We start from the raw sequence: 18062 nt of genomic DNA on the forward strand, positions 1-18062 counted from the left end.
TAATATAACTTTTTTATTTTTATGAAAGCAACCTATTCATTTATATATTATAAGATATGGCTGCATTTGGGTTCTTTACAAAGCACCACCAGGGCTCAACATGTAATCATAGCCAAATGGAGGTCCACAAAGAGTTGGTGGACTTGGTGAGTTGGTGTCTTTATTCACCGATAATGCAACGTTTCAAACCGCCAGAGCAGTCTTTATTAATCATGCTTGATAAAGTCTGCTTTGGCAGCCGAAACATCGGATGGTGAGTGAATAAAGACACCAGATTGTTCATCTAATCTTGAGCTGTACAGTACAGTAGTAGAACCGAATTTCCTACAGAAATCAGCCACTTTGTTAGGTAGAATCTAAACCACACTTACTTACTGGTTGGCGTTTAGATACTGTTGCATTATCATATCTTCATTAGACATAAAACCACTATGTAAAATTATGCTCTGGTGCCCCTATGTATGTCACACAGGGCACTTGGCACACTGCTTGTCTCCTAATTATGCACGCCTCTGGCATGCATTACAATCCACCCAATCCCTCCGGGGGAGGGGGTGGCCAGATTCAAATGCAGGCTGGAGGCGTGCATAATTAGGAGGTGAGAAGAGCGCCGAGTGCCCTGTGTGTCATACATAAGAGTGCCAGAGCCTAATTTGCATAATTTTAAAAGAAGTTTTCTTGCTACCGTAAATCAAGTGGTTTTACATTTAATAAAGATATGATCCTCCAACAGTATCTAAACACAGACTAATAGTCATGTTTGGATTAGATACTACCAAGACACTACAAAGTGGTTTATTTCCTTTGTAGCACACCAAAGACAAAATGATAGTTTCTTTGTTTATAAAAAAAAATTGTGAAATATAATGAAAGGATTCCTCTATTGTTAGCAGTATAGCAGCGCCGATCATGATCACTATGATAGGTAGGTCCAAAAGGAAAACAATGGTGTTCTGAATTTCAGACCAGTAGAAAAAAACAGGGACTTAAAATTTGGCGCAGGCTTTGAGACAAAGTTTGCGACATATCTTAAGTCCATTTTTTTTTTTACTGGTCCGTAATGCAAAACCCCATAGTCTATTTTCTATTGGATCTACATATCATTTCTCTCTTCTTTTTTTTTGTTCAGTTTCATGATCACTATGATGCAAGATGTAATCTGGCCAGCACGCAGTCCGATTTCAAGGCACAGCTGAGGAAACATATCTGAAATCAGTGCACACTTATTCAACATGTATTTCATTTCATTTCTGTTTATTTACACCTGTTGTTCTTGATTCCCACTTATTCACAGGAGAGACTGGTTTGTTAATATCAAAAATTACAGTTACCAATCCTTTCACGGGATATGCAGGAGACGAGTCACAGACTGAGAAGAAGAGACTCCGGAATGTGTTTGAGAAGGGAGATATGTATTTTAATTCTGGAGATTTGCTAATGATTGACAAACAAGGTTTCATTTTCTTCCAGGATCGTGTCGGCGACACATTTAGGTACGATGTCAACAAGCTTCTTGTAGTAGTAAAGGGTACATACGTTTTCAGACTATTAGCAAAGTTACCTTAGACATTGCTCCCCCAAATTAATTCCAATATAAAGTGTCCCCCTTTTAAATGTACCCTCTCTTTGAAATTATATTGTGTACGGAGTCCTTAATTTACATGTAAACAGTATCCCCATAATGAATGTATACATGCAGTCCTCCCTTATAATTCATACTGTGTAATAAATATAGATAGATACTGTGCTCCTTGTATTAAATACCATCCTCCCTTTAGTAGATTGTACATATACTTTACCCCTCTCTATTAGACATATATACATGATGTTGAATCTGTATACATATCAATGACGGACCCCATTGACACACTGTATTACCTCTGAAGGATGGTTGCACTGCACTGGCAACCAAAGGGAGAAAACTAAAAGATCCAAACAATAATTATTAAGCATGGCAGTTTAAAAACATGACAAAAATCCACCCAAGTATATAGTTATTTAGCACACTGCCCCACATATATAGGTAGACAGCACACGGCAGCCCCCCCCCCCCAGTAGATAGGCATCCAGAACACTGCCCCCCCCCCCCCAAAGTATGTAGGTATCCAAGACACTGCAGCTCCCCCAGTATATAGACAGCCAGCACACTGGAGCCTCCCATTCCACTATATAGGTAACCAGAAAACTGCACCCCCCCTCCTCCTAGTAAAAAGGTATACAGCAAACTGCAGCACCCCTCCCGCAGTATATAGGTAGCCAGGACACTGATGTCACAGTTTGCTCACCAGAGGAGCACACAGAGCTTTGTCGCGCTACTGCTGAAGAAGAGAGGAGATGATGAGCTGTGAGGACCTCTAGAAGGTGTACTTAGTTTTTTTTTTTTTTTTTTGCTCGGGGGCAGTGGGAGGCTGCTGGCGCCTCCTGCCCACAGAGTCTTGTAGTGTGAGGATTGATGTTGGGGTGTCGTGACAGACTATGGCCTGTCCTAAAAACTTTACAAAGTATAAGTACATCGCCCTGTCAGATGAATGGTGCGGATTTGCAGTTATTGAAATTTATGTAAAAAGCCTGGCATATGTAAACATAGCCCTTCTTTCATTTTCTAAAAGGGTTTTTTCCCTTTTCCATGCCTGATGTATAAGGACCTGTAAAGACCTAAAACATGTAATACCTCTCTGCTGTTTAGCAGCGAGTTATTTACAGAAACTGTGAGCATAATATATGAATCTGGTCTCCAGTGTTATGTCTAGGAAATATGGCCGATATGCAATCATTTTTTTACAGAGAAGGTTTGCCAATTTTACAGCTCCTTTACACAGTCGAGTTTACACGAAGTAAAGCTATAACTGTTTTTACTTCAGCTTTGTGAGTGTTTTGTGTGCAGGGTTGTAATACACTCAGGGCCGGGACGACGGGTGGGTAAGTGTAGGCAGTCACCTAGGGGGCACCCCTGGTTCCTAACCTAGGGGGAGTGCATTCCTGCACACACATACCATTAATAACAGGATGCAATAATGTCGTTGACACCGCCTGTGTCATAGAGAATAAGCGCAGAACCTAAGAGGAAGCTGCAGGGAGCTAGGAGGTCCTGTGCTACATAATTAGGGGAACCTGTGCTACATATTTAGGGGAACCTGTGCTACATAATTAGGGGGGCACTGTGCTATATTACTAGGAAGTGTCCAGTGCTACATTTATATATGGCAAAGTTAAGCTACATTACTATAGGCACTGCTGTGCTATAGGTGAATGCCTAGGGCGCCAAAATGCCTTGTCCCCTCCTTGAATACACTTATAATAATGCATATCCAGCTAATCTGATTCTTACATTTCTTTGTTCTTGAACAAAATACGTTCTGCCTAAGCTAGCTGTGCATGCCGTCTATGGCCCGGATTAAATAACTGGGACATTTTCCAGATGAGCCAATTGAACATATTATTAGTGGAAATTGTGGAGTACACTACACACTGCACCTGAGCTATGCAGCTGCTTAGTAATCATAGTAAACACAAAGGTATTATACAAGGTGGGCTAAACAAAGTACTAACTACTGTACATAAACAGTCTACTATACAATTCCATCCTGTGTTTTCTTGCTGGCAACATAGTGACCAGGCGGAGGCCTAAAGGATGCTCTTTTGACCTCCATCTTACAGCTTATGACAATTGACACATTCGGCGTGAACCTTTCTGATATATATGCTAAACATGTTCACAAAACAAGATGTAAACCCAGCCTGGTGGTGTGGTAGGAAACGTGTATTTAGACTGAGATTATGTGACTACAGGAAGTCCTTCTAGAAGAGGTTTACTGGCTTAATCCCAAGTCATGTCACAAGGCTTCCTGAAAGCCAGGTTGTACTTGGCCATTTCAGTGAAAAGAAATCTCATTCTAGCTCACCTCCAGCCTCTCTGTACTTCGGAAATGGCACGGGCTTCACCTCGTTTGCTGAGGTCACAATAGCTTACAGAAAAAACTCTCGACAGTCCAGCCAAATTCCGGAAAAAACTTTTGAGACTTTATTTGGTCAGAATACAAACATCCACAGCATTGTTTCTCGATATTCCCTTACTCAATCCAACGCGTTTCAAACGGATTAACCGTTCTTAATCATGGTGTATCATGATTAAGAACGGTTAATCCGTTTGAAACGCGTTGGATTGAGTAAGGGAATATCGAGAAACAATGCTGTGGATGTTTGTATTCTGACCAAATAAAGTCTCAAAAGTTTTTTCCGGAATTTGGCTGGACTGTCGAGAGTTTTTTCTGTACTTGGCCATACATTCTCTATAAACAATGTTATTCTTTTGCAGATGGAAAGGTGAAAATGTTGCAACAACAGAAGTAGCAGATATTGTAGGGATGACTGACTTTATTGAAGAAGCCAATGTCTATGGAGTTCCAGTTCCTTGTAAGTACAGAAATATATGTTATCCAGTACCAGGTCTTAAAAGGGAGTTTGTCTCTGTTTTGCTTTCTGGTCACCATGGCCAACAATTGTCTTTTTAGAAAAATGCAAATCAGCTTCCAGTGCAAGGGTCATAGTTCACCAATATCAGATACTGGGAGTCTGACACTTGGAATCCCTACTGCTCGGTTGTTCCTAGCATTTACAGAATGGAGTCCAGCTCTGTTCTCAGATACGACACAGGAACAGATGATCAGTGGGGATTCTTTTTGTCGGGCCTACACCAATCTGATATTGATGACCTAGAGGAATAGTGTCATCAAAGGAACCTGCCATTCGAATTAACCCACTCAAAATATATACTTCATTAAAAACTATAAAAAGCATTGCCCTTGTCCCTAAATGGTTCCATCCCATGGCTGCAATGTTAAAAATCAGTTTGTAAACTCATATGCAACTCACCTGAGGCAAGTATGATCACAGAAAGTGGGTCCCAGGAATGCCCTGCCTCCATGGTCCTAATTGACAGGTGTCATTGCTTCCGCCATGCTGCCAGTATGGAACTAGTACTAAGGGACCGTTTGCCAATATTCAACTGCAGACATATACAGCTCCCTTTTACTTTCCCCTGCCCCAATGGAAAAGAGGCAGTCAATAAATGTCTAATTTAGAAGAATGCTGGCTCTAATCCCATGCAGAAAAGGCTAAATGTATAAAAACATCTAAAAGGTACTGTCTGTGGGCGGTGTTGCTGATGACAGGTTCTCTTTAAATATGAAAATCCCCTTTATAAAGCAGGGTCCCACAATTTCTCTGCAGGGCCACCTAAGGATTATGAGTCATTATAGAATAGCCTGTCCTAATAATGAAGAGAAGGATGATCCTTTAGAGTAAAAGATGCCTCTTTAGTTATTCTACAATCATGTTCCCTGAAGGGGATGACATTTTATGTTCTAACTCCGAAAAAACTCTTAGGTTGAATTTAGACAAACATTTGCCCGTACAGCTATGTCCAGGCATACGTAACACTGTGATGGAGAGGAGGGGTGACCCCCTCCCCTTTCTGTAGAAATGCATGGCATATGAGCCTTGCACATGGGAAAAGATAGGACATGTCCTATTTTTTCCCCATGTATGGAGTGGTACGGTGCTGAATGTGTGCACCACCGTATCGCTCTGTGTGGCAATTGCTCTCTACGAGGGACACATCCCTCATACGTTTGTGTAAATGCAGCATTATACCATTTGTCCACTTAAGATTTTTGTCACTTTCTTTTTTCAGATCATGAAGGAAGAATTGGAATGGTGGCCATTAAACTTAAGGAAGGTGAATCATTTGATGGGGAAAAACTTTACCAAAAAGTTTCAGATTATTTACCTAACTATGCCAGACCTCGTTTCATAAGAATACAGGTAACAGTTTTTTATATTAACCAAAACCATTCATCTAGGTTACATATACTTGTTAAATCATATTAGTCAGTGATCCTTTTACAATACTGTACATTTATAGAATAAATCATTAGCTAATCATTAGATTCCTAATGGATGGACCTCAGAAGGCTTTCATATACACTGCTCACTGCAGTAGAAAGAGAACCTGTCTTACTTAATGTATATTACAAGTACTATTTTTTTTTTTTTTACAATTTTACATTTGTTATACAATTATGTATTAATAAATGAAGTATTGCTTTCATCTACAGGACTCTATTGAAGTCACTGGAACCTACAAGCAGCGTAAAGTGGAACTGGTCAAAGAGGGCTTTAATCCACTCACTGTAAAAGATCCACTGTACTTCTTAGAAGAGACTGAAAAGCGATACACAGCAATGGATCGTCATATTTACAATGCAATTCTGGAACAGAAATTAAAACTTTAGTTTCCTATGTGGTCACATGCCACGGTTTGGTATAGGTTTACCAGAATAATACATGTCCAAATCCTGATCACAGTTCTAGTTTGGAGATTTTACCGACTTAGATTGCACTGTTAATATTATAAATCACAGGGACTTTGCTGAGAAAGACATTAATAAAGCGAAAAACTATTGACTGGACATAATGCCTCACCTTTACCTGATTATTGATCCCTGTGATTAAATTGCACATATATGAAAAATAGTCACTTACCATCTGTTACATGTAACATGTTAGATACCATGGAAATAACTCATGTGGAAGACAGTAAAAGTTAAGCTAAAGGGTATGTGCATCCATAGATTATGTATCAATTGGACAGGTCCTTAATAATCAGCATTTCAATATCATTATTCATGAATATTTTTAGCCACAATCTACATCAGCTGCATAGAGATGAATGGAGCAGAACGGTCATGCATACAAGGGGTCTGCCGGAAGTACGTAGGACTCCTCGTTTTTGGGATATGTCGGGGCTCATCACCGATCAGCATGTTGGGCCCTATCCACAGGAAAGGGGCCTAACTTTCTTGGTGGGAAATACAAAGAATTTCAAAAGTGTGATGTTGCACTACTTGTTTTGCTCGCTTCGATGTCTTAGGGCTGTGCCCCCCCCCCCATAGTCGGTTTGTGAATCATCACGCAGTGTTCCATTTCATGGATGGACCACCTTGCAGAGTTGGTTAAAGTTTGGTGCTGCTCTGTTGCAGGAAAGAACACCTTGTGTCCCTTGAGTCCTGTCCTGTAGTCTGTCTGTGAACCAGGACATTGCATGGTCCTTAATTCACAGAAGAAGCACAGCAGTATGTGGGATCCCTTAAAAAGAGCTTTCACCTTAATACGACTGATGACTATAAGTGCCACTATTGCAAAATGCTTTATGTTTAATTATTAACCCACAACTGATCCTGAACATCCAAGCAGCAACGAAACTGGGTTAAGTAACTAGTAAATGAAGTATATTCACCTAACATCACCTATTCACTGCTGGATAGAGTTACCCTTTAAACATCATTAACTGTAAAGTAATAAATGGTTTCAGCAAGGGATCATACAACTATTTCATGAATCTCGGGATTGAATCTTCCACAAGGGAAAAAGCTTCAAAAGGCTAATAGTCCTTGGATAAAAAAAGACCATCAAATGAAAAGAAAATAACACGAAAATGAAAGCTGTCTGCAATTGATAGTGAATACATTTAATCATACTGAATTATTATAGTTTTTAGCAGTACCTAATCACATTGTTCAGGTAACAAATTGGGTTAAAATGTTATGATTGCAGAATAATCCCATAATTATATTACATATTTTTTCCATACAGTCAGAATATTGCTGTAGAAGATTCACAATGCTTTGTACAGTGTGATTTTGCTGTTATTCTTTCCAAATATTTATAAATAAATTGGCTTGGTTTTTGTTGGTTTGATTTTCCATATGGTGAGTGTCTCAGCACTGGCAGCAGTGACTGGACAGTGAGACTGTGTCTAGAGCCCAACCACAAGCAGCAACACCTTTCTTGAAAGACGAATAGATAAAATGCAGAATTTTGAAAGATCCCAGAACAACTATTCTCCATTATCTTTTTTTTATGAAAATTCTTATGAAAATAGACAAGAGACCAGAGAGATTTAGCAAGTAGAAATCTAATGAAAAGCCATTGGTACAGTATATATTACCAGATTTCTGAAAACATGAATCATTTGGAATCTCCTATTGCTCCCTATCTCTGCAGAACTAACAGTAGAGATAGCACTTTAAAGGGCGTAAAGGAAAGTTTCACCCGCTGGTCCTGGAATGTAAGAGGCTGGTTACTGCTGGGACGTTCCAGAAGGTCACACCTGAGAGGAGCAAGAACAATACCTTGTAAAGACAATCCTGTTGTGGCATTATAACTTCAATTACATAAATAAAGTACCTACATAATCAAGAAATCATAATCAAGGTATTTTATGGTATTTAACCACATCTTTAGGAAGCTTATGAGTGACAATTTTTATTCAGGGGGATTGTAACAAAAATGCTTATCTACTATACAAATGATATGGAATAAGTGTCTGATTAGGTGAAAAGAGCCTATGCAGTCCATATGAATTAAACATGGGTGTTCATGCTCAACTAGCATTTCCATCACTTGTATCAGACCTTGAGGGATAGCAGAAATCTATTTGGAGAAACTGAGGGAACTTGAAGGTCCAGATTCATAGTATCATAGTATAGAAGGCTGGAAAAAGACGCAAGTCCATCAAGTCCAACCTTTACGAATTTATCCTCGGGTTTATCCCCATAATCCGTGATATTTTTGCTCTCCAGAAAGGCATCCAGGCCTCTCTTGAACATGTACATAGAGTCCGCCATAACAACCTCCTGCGGCAGAGAGTTCCATAGTTTCACTGCTCGTACAGTAAAGAACCTTTGTCTATGGCAATGGTAGAATCGCCTCTACTATTCTTACTATTGCTGCAATTCCAAATAAATCCTCTCTGCAAGGGATGGCGCTGTGGTTGGTTAGTGGTAAAGAGACCATAGTGCTTGTCTCTTTAATTGTTAAATGTGGAGGCGCTGGGTGTTTGATACCTACTGAACTGATGTTAATGACCTATCCTAAGGACACTAAATAATAAGTATAGACTTCAAACTAAAACCGATGATTGTAGCAGGATGCTATAGTAAGCTAGGAAGCTTATTGCCATGTATTGGCTGTGTCTGGATGCCCCAGGGGTGCAGGTATATAGGGCAGCACGGTAGCTTAGTGGTTAGCATTACAGCCTTGCAACGCTGGGGGTCCTGGGTTCAAGTCTCAGGGTCAACATCTGCAAATCAGGGACTGATCTGGCAAGCTCTGTGCAGCACTGCGTAATCTGTGTGCGCTACATAAATAAAGGAATTATTATTATTAATATCATCAATCATTTGGAAAAAAGGGTTTTTTGCAAACGGAAAGCAAATGCAAAATTTGCATTTGCACATATGGGCCCCATGGCTAGATACTGCTGGGCTGTGTACATTTACAAAGTACGTGTCTGTAAAAATGTCACAAAAAATGTTTTGATTGCCCGGTGGCCGCACCATTCGCCAGATACATCAAGAGGCCAAAGCCTTTTGATGTATCCGGCACAACAAGTGGGAGCGTGGGTGCCATCATACACTGGCGTATGATAAATGTCCCCCCCATAACTTTATATACTCACAAGAAAACTTCTTTCACCGGGAGCGAGGTCTCCAGCCAGGTTTCTACAGTGCTGCCATAAGACTCATATAGTCTCAGTACCAAGGAGTCTGGTTGCTTCTCTGCCTGTGAAAACAATTACAAGCATTATGAGATATATTTTTATAGTGATTTCCCTTTTTTTGCTTTACTTACAGTATTCTGTATTCTGAGGTGTCTATAGGATGAATCCGTATCCAGGGATTAGACGGAGGCAACGTTGTGCAAATCAATTTTAACAGCAGATTCGCATGCTGGAAAAGCCATGGAGAGCTAGTCCACAGGAAGGTTACACGCAGCCTGGTAGTAGCTTTAGGCTGGGCTGGTACAGATGGAGTCCGGGTGGTGGATCTCGGCTCTGGGCTAAAGTCTCTGGACTTGCCCTGGATGACAGACTAGTGATGGGTTGCGCGCGGTCGAGCCGGCACAAAGAGCCCATTCACTAAACCCCGCCCCTAAATGGCTCACCACGCCCCCTTTAACACGATAATATCGGGTTAAACATGGAGTGGTGCGGGCGCCTGACTGGCCTATGGCCCCCTGTTATATATTTAATAGGGAGCAGTTCAGGAGCCAGAAGACCCGGGTCTTCTTAGTGAGCGGAGCCTAATGATCCAGCTCACTAAGAAGAGATGGAATTTCCATCACTAAGACAGACCATAAGCATCCACCCAGCCTGGTCAGGTGGTAGCACTCCTCCACTCAGCTTCCAGCTTGCTTTACAAGAACATCATTGGACAGTAACATCTCACAGTGTTAACTCTTGCCTTATCAGGCAGTGGCTACATATCCAATTACTAAGTTCTCCAGTACTTAAAAGGAAACCTACCACTTAGAATGTCAGGGGTAAGCTGTAAGTACCGAGCACCAGCTCAGGGTGAGCTGGTGCCGGTACTTACTTTCGTTAGTGTTATAAACCGCGGTATCCCGGTTTTAACACTTTTTAAACTTTAGAGCAGAAGACGCTTCGGCGCTGTGTGCGCGCGCCTCCATAGGAAATAGCGGAGATGTTGCGCGCGCACGCGAACTTCTGCTCTAAAGTGTTAAAACCGCGATACCGCGGTTTATAACACTAACGAAAGTAAGTACCGGCACCAGCTCACCCTGAGCTGGTGCCCGGTACTTACAGCTTACCCCTACCATTCTAAATGGTAGGTTTCCTTTAAAGACCTCCTAGAGAGGTGATCAGTCTCCCTAACAGCTCCTGAAATGAAGAGGGCGCTATTCGCAACTACTACCTTGCCTATGCATTGGCAGGGGTGTTGCATATACATTTTAAAAAATTATTATCCTGTAAAAAGAAACAAAAAACGGGGCCAACATTTATTATCACGCCTCAAAACAATTGTAAGAAAAATAGCTGTTCATCCCAGTAAAAATAAATAAAATATAAAAGAAAGACCTCACATAAATAGGTTGATGTAAAAATAAAATTATAATTATTAGAACCTGGTTATGTGATTATGCTGACCCAAAAAAATGAAGAAAATGTTTCATTTACACAGCTCCCAAAACAAAACCAATAAAAATCTAATAATCTGCAATATAAACAAGCCTTTACAACGTTCCACAGAAAAGTAAAGTTACGGCTCAAAGAATATGGCAGTAACGATAACATTTTCACCCTTTAAAGGCACAGGAAATTAAGTTACCCATTCTAAAAAAATCAAGATAAAAAGCTATTTTTTAAAGCAATCATTGGATGAAGACAACTTGTACTCACTAGTTTGACAGCCTCTAAAACTACAGCAGAAGAAAGGACAGTGAAAGAACTCCAAGATGTCTGCTGTGTAGACGGTGCTTCTGTGGTGAGAAGGGGCATACAGAAGCTATATGCATTCTGGATCACACCAGCGTCTTGAAATGATCCTGACAGCAAGATATAAGCCAATTAAAATATTGTATCTAAAAGATTAAATAGGTATAGTATCTCATTATATATGTATTATAAAATATAGCTTGGTTAGCATTTAATGGCCTCATAGCCAGGCACTGAGGCTCCATTCACACCTCGGTATATGGCGGCTTTGAGCTAGCTGCAAAAATGGCAGCTAGCTGACGTCCGCCATAGATGTGCATTATGCACAGACACAGTGTGGTGATCATAATGAGTCTCACCACACCGTGCCCAAGCTGTGGCTGAAGGCTCTCACATGGACGTGTGAATGGAACCTGAGCTAGAATGGCACCTTACATTATCCAGGGGACGTACATACAATATTCACGGTAAAATGACTACATACACGACAAATAAGCACTTTTTCCAGGATGGGGTAGGGAAAACATTGCCTCTTAGCTACCTTGTAAGGCAAGGTAAACGCAAAACCAGTATATCTTTTCGAAAAAGGAACAGATTCCATATTCACAACAGCAATGATTACCACTACACTACAGAAATTTGTAGAAACTGTAGACAGTGTTTGCGTCTCCCAAGTACAGTGTTGGTTCAGCTAAGTGAGAGACTTCTGATTAGGGTCAGGAAGTCAAAGTTCTAATTACGGAGAACAATTGAGGCCGCCTTGCAGGCGTGTGGAGACTTACTTATGCTGTTCCTTCTGGAATAGATATACTGGTTTATCTTTAATCCCACATCATGTCATTAGGCTTCCTGAAAGTCTAACTTGTTATGTTAAAGGATATTTACAGCTTTTTATAACTCTTTTTTTCATGCGACCCCAGCGTGTCAAGCTTAAAGAAGTCCAGCGCTGGGATTGTTTTTTTTTTTTTTTTATATATAATTTTTATTAATAATTCGACACATAACAATAAATGTATAGATCATCCTCTATCAAATACAAAACTATATAAATTTCTATTATACACTTATTATAGAGATCTTTGACAAATTAACTATACATTTTTACATATATTCCCTTTACAAATCCCAACCCACCCACCACCCCAACGACTGGTGAATCCTAGATAACCAATATCTATACAATTTATTTCTCTCTTCCTAATTCCACTATTTCCATAAGCAATTCATTTTACTCCTCTATAACTTCATCAGCTTCCATTATTCTCATGCGGTCCATTCTAGTTCGCCACACTTGACACCTAGGTGGATCTTTGTTTTTCCAGTTATACAATATAATTTTACGTGCCATTAGCAGACCTTCCGCAGCCTCTCGTATACCTTTTTTTGTACCAATTAGCCCAATTTTGCTCCCAAGATACAGTTTTTAGCACAATATGGGACACTGCAACCACTGGACACTCTGATGCCCTCTATTATGTATTCCCAATATCGCACTAACTTTGGGCACCTCCACTCAGCGCCGGGATTGTGGTGAGGAGGAGTATAGTTGACTATGTGTAATTTAAGTTTACTACCAACTACTGGCAAATTTGCTTTACGGGGTCTGCCTTACAAGGTTGCCAATAGGCAATGTTTTCCTTATCACATCTTGGAAAATGTATTTGCATATTTCCAAGAATCCCCCATTGGAGCGCCAATGTTTGTAAGTCTCCACACATCTGCAAGACGGCCTTAATAGGGAAAGTCTCCATAAGAAGAGCTCTTACTAAATATTACTAAACATTACATATATGTGTGTCAATCTGAAGGGAAATCTGATCAAGAAAAACCATACAAAAAAAAACACATAATCTATTTGGATGATGTGGCAAATGTAATTCAGAATTCCGGTTAATTGATAAATGGTTGCTTTGTAGTAATACTTACTCTCATGAGGCATAACTGCATAGGAAAATTCATGATGTCCAATATCTGCTGTGGCATCAGGGGACTTTGGAGCTCTCAACCTAATAAAACATACAAAATAATAAGCAAGAAAACATTGTATGCGATTGCAAATTTCTTCATCAAATGTTTTACTAAAGGTAAAAGGACATGAAAAATTATATTTAAATATGAAACAATAGCAAACTGAAAACTCCAATTTATTCACCCACTTGGCAAACCTGCTCCTGCTTTCAGACTTATATGGTCTTGTCACTCCATTAGTACATGCTAGTTGTGACATCTGTATCCAGAGTGACGTGGCCTCCGCCAGCTCTCACCAATTAGCACAGCTTCATTTCTAGTCTGCCCTATCATGTACGATCTCTTTCTTTGTTCTCCTTTCTTTCTACCTTTTTTTACACAGCCTATAAGGTTTATCCATCACAATAAGAGAAGGGAGAGGAGAGAGAAAGGACACTGGTATCTATGTAGGCTACTTAGATACCTGGACCCTTTGGATTCTAAATAAAAAGGATCCAATCCACGGGTCTTAAAGAAACCATAAAAACCAAGCATGATAAACCAGGGGCAATTACTCATAGATCCAGGCACTAGCTATAGATCCCCTGTGACTGTGGTAATCTTCTTATATTTATTATCCATGGCCTCCTTCTTTTAAAACTAACTTTTAAAATGATACCAATGAAACTGAAGGGCTATGGCTCTGGCTTCCCAAGCTGTTGTTACACTGTGCAGTAGCACGTCTGAGTCTCACCCTCCCCCTGCACTTCCTGTACCTTCTAAATGTAATAGTTGGTGTAGTTACAATACAGAGGGGCTCTGGTAACACCCCCCCCCCCCCCCCCGAGCACTTAAGACTTAGTATCATTTTAAAAGTTGATTTTAGAAGCAAGTAGGCCATGGATAACAAATATAAGAAGATTACCACAGTCACAGTGCCTGGGTCTATGAGCAAATACTTTTGTATTCATATTACTATCTGAATTCTAGATATGTCCTGAGATAAAGAACATCCTTCTTATACTGGATTTTGATGGTATATTTCTTTTCAGATACTGGAGACCCAGAAAATACTGATGATAACTCACAAGGAAAGGCTGAGAACGTTCCGAAGCACTGAGCACCCATATTTGCAGTCATTTAGAACAGCTATGCCAAAGCCATGTTCTGACAGATCCATCCATCGATGTGCCCAAACCTAACAAGGGAACAAGAAGTTAGGTTCATGCAGATCCAAACAATATAGATCTGCATGAAAACCCCCAAATTAATAGCAAAGCTCTCTACTATAAGGCAAAGGGGTCCGTAAAGATGGCAGTGGTGGCTACTAGGAGCCAAACGAAGATCTCACCTCATATCGGGCCCAGTCCCAAGAAGTATTACGATGAGTCGGTCTCTGTAAATGTCCAAACTGGATCTCATATGTTGCATTTGTACTGTGAACTGTGGTAGGAAATTCAACTTTCAAAAACTTGTGAGCTTCTATCCAGGTTACCTGTACCAAAACAAGAAAATGACTATAATATACAGACAAACCATGTATGCAGAAACCAGAATCCAGCATACAGAAGAATAGAGGTCTACCGATCAGGGGTGCACCTAGCCTTTCTGCTGCCTGAGGCGAGCTATAGAAAGACGCCCCCCCCCCCCCCAATCCATATATGTAATATATCAAGGAGCGTCAGGACCAGACCCAATCTTGGGTTAATATGAAAATAAAGCAATGCAAAATACATAAAGTGTGCCACCGTTCACTATATAATACACACAGCAAGTTACCACAAAGAACAAAATACATAAAACGATCCGCCATATAATATAAAATCAATACATCATGCCACCATATACCATAAAATACATCCGGCGTCCTTCATGTAATATATAATACATACAGCGTGCCGCCATATACCATATAATACATACACTGTGCCGCCATATACCATATAATACATACAGCGTGCCGCCATATACCATATAATACATACACTGTGCCACCATATACCATATAATACATACACTGTGCCACCATATAATACATACAGCGTGCCGCCATATACCATATAATACATACACTGTGCCACCATATACCATATAATACATACACTGTGCCACCATATAATACATACAGCGTGCCGCCATATACCATATAATACATACACTGTGCCGCCATATACCATATAATACATACACTGTGCCACCATATAATGCATACAGCGTGCCGCCATATACCATATAATACATACACTGTGCCACCATATAATACATACAGCGTGCCGCCATATACCATATAATACATACACTGTGCCGCCATATACCATATAATACATACACTGTGCCACCATATAATACATACAGCGTGCCGCCATATACCATATAATACATACTCTGTGCCACCATATACCATATAATACATACACTGTGCCACCATATACCATATAATACATACACTGTGCCACCATATAATACATACAGCGTGCCGCCATATACCATATAATACATACACTGTGCCGCCATATACCATATAATAAATACAGCGTGCCGCCATATACCATATATTATATACAGCGTTCCGCCATGCAATATAGATACATTCAGTGTACCACCATGTAAAATATACTATATGGCAGTATATGTAGATATACACACACAGTCATACAGCATGTACACATATATACAGCAAATATGCAGCATATACACTCATATAGCATGCATAAACACACACAGTCGCCACACACATACAGTATACACACACTTCTATACAATCATACAGTATACATACACACACACTCACCATACAGTATATACAGATTAATATAAACATATATATATATATATATATATATATACCCACACATCTTACTAAAAAATAGATACATACTTACGTGGACGGCGGGCGAGTGGGAAAGGTGGGCCGCAGATAGATGAGGCGGACCGCGGACGGGAGAGGTGGGTCAGGTGGCTGGGAGTGGCGGGCCGCGGACGGGAGAGGCGGGCCGCGGACGGGAGAGGCGGGCCGGGTGGCTGGGAGTGGCGGGCCACGGACGGGAGAGGCGGGCCGCGGACGGGAGAGGCGGGCCGGGTGGCTGGGAGTGGCGGACGGGACAGGCGGGCCGGGTGGCTGGGAGTGGCGGGCCGCGGACGGGAGAGGCGGGCCGGGTGGCTGCAAAGGGCTTTCTGCGAGAGGCAGGTCGCGGACGCGAGAGGCGGGCCGCGGACGCGAGAGGCGGGCCGCGGACGGGAGAGGCGGGCCGGGTGGCTGCGAGAGGCGGGCCGTGGACGGGAGAGGCGGGGCGGGTGGCTGCGAGAGGCAGGCCGTGGACGGGAGAGCCGGGCTGGTTGGCTGCGAGAGGCGGGCCGCGGACAGGAGAGGCGGGCCGCGGACAGGAGAGGCGGGCCGGGTGGCTGCCAGAGGCGGGCCGGATGGCTACGAGAGGCAGGCCGCGGGATGGCTACGAGAGGCAGGCCGCGGGATGGCTACGAGAGGCAGGCAGGCGGTCCGAGGGTCCTGGAGAGGCGGTTCGGGAGGCGGCTGCAGGAGGGGCGGCCAGGACGTTCACAGCCAAGCTGCGGTGAGTGACCTACCTGATGCCGCCCCTCCGTCCACCAGGAGGCGCTGCCGCCTGAGGCGAGTTTCTCAACTCGCCTCATGGTAGGTGCGCCCCTGCTACCGATCATCACACTTAGATTATAAAAAGTAGCGTCTATTCTATTACCTTGGGGTCGACTGCTGAGACAACCCAACCAGACATGTGAAATACATCCTGGCATATCATGGGAAACACTTCAGCTTAACATGATTCAGGACGGATACAAAGGTTGTGATACAGACAAAGCGGGGTAATGCAAGTCTGGCACATGGCGTCCTACAGTGTTTAAGAGGCTCCGGCCTCTTAGATCCAGAAGAAATCCATGTCTGATCGGACCTATCTGACCATGCTCTATCCAATGATCTGCTTATATTTTAGTTACAGTCTCCACCTGCTTTCCGTGAAAGAATATATTAAATATCCACTATATTTAATATATTCTTTCCTGGAAAACAGGTGGAGACTAAAACATTAGCAGATCATACCCGAGGCATTCAAAAAGGCTAGCACATTCATATACAAACCAGCATATTAAAGCAATTTTAAGAATAACCTTCCCATATATTAATATATATAACCAATCATATTACTTTAAACTGTGTGAAGTATTTTCATTCATTTGCATTTTCAGTGCAGAATATTCATTTACTTTACTAGCTACATTACCTTAGTATTAAATCTGAGGTATGGACATGAAGCCTCGAGGATTATCTCTTGTACAATGGTGCTATGATCACTGATTTTCAGCCCAAACTTTACAACTCCTCTTAGTCCTCCATTACTACTCATCTCTAGTTTAGTCAAGACACTTGTTACAGGTTTCCTACAATGAGAAAATGATAGAACAAATGGCAGAATACAGTAACAAGCGGTTTACTTGACCCAAGTAGGGTTGCATGATGCATCAAAATATCGGTACTTGTACGACTTCCACAGACTCTATAGACTCCTCGTATCTGTCTGTAGAGAAGACATCGGGCAGGGAATCCTTTGTATAGAAGCGTCAGGTTAGCGGGACAGCAGACATCGGGCATGGAATCGTTTGCATAGAAGTGTGGGGTTAGCGGCAGAGCAGGGAATGTGTCATCAGGGAGATATCACCATGTGTCCATATATGGTCACTACATCTCCCAGGGCTTCCCCAGATACAGGGCTCTATTTAATTCAATTAAATAATTTTTGCTTAATGCGGGATTTGGACCCTACAACCTCCACACTCTACCTGCCATAGA

At 41.6% G+C, this 18062-nt stretch overlaps 2 protein-coding genes across 2 annotated transcripts in view; one reads left to right on the forward strand and one right to left on the reverse strand.

Moving 5' to 3' along the window:
- The window catches only part of LOC140127366 (long-chain fatty acid transport protein 2-like), a 33061-nt gene extending 25444 nt beyond the window's left edge, over nt 1–7617 (forward strand). The window contains exons 7-10 of the mRNA XM_072147973.1: nt 1295–1493; nt 4316–4413; nt 5693–5823; nt 6117–7617. Of these exons, the coding sequence (XP_072004074.1) occupies nt 1295–1493; nt 4316–4413; nt 5693–5823; nt 6117–6293 (605 nt within the window). The 3' untranslated portion in view covers nt 6294–7617. The remainder of the gene's footprint in view (nt 1–1294; nt 1494–4315; nt 4414–5692; nt 5824–6116) is intronic.
- A 191-nt stretch (nt 7618–7808) lies between these two features.
- Nucleotides 7809–18062, reverse strand: part of MAN2C1 (mannosidase alpha class 2C member 1) — a 31069-nt gene continuing 20815 nt past the window's right edge. The window contains exons 20-26 of the mRNA XM_072147972.1: nt 17497–17653; nt 14595–14738; nt 14332–14441; nt 13223–13302; nt 11261–11406; nt 9521–9624; nt 7809–8170 (exon numbers count right to left, since the gene is read on the reverse strand). Coding sequence (XP_072004073.1) covers nt 8053–8170; nt 9521–9624; nt 11261–11406; nt 13223–13302; nt 14332–14441; nt 14595–14738; nt 17497–17653 — 859 coding nt within the window. The 3' untranslated portion in view covers nt 7809–8052. The remainder of the gene's footprint in view (nt 8171–9520; nt 9625–11260; nt 11407–13222; nt 13303–14331; nt 14442–14594; nt 14739–17496; nt 17654–18062) is intronic.

The sequence above is a fragment of the Engystomops pustulosus genome, chromosome 4 (genome assembly GCF_040894005.1).
Source record: "Engystomops pustulosus chromosome 4, aEngPut4.maternal, whole genome shotgun sequence".
Lineage (NCBI taxonomy): Eukaryota > Metazoa > Chordata > Amphibia > Anura > Leptodactylidae > Engystomops > Engystomops pustulosus.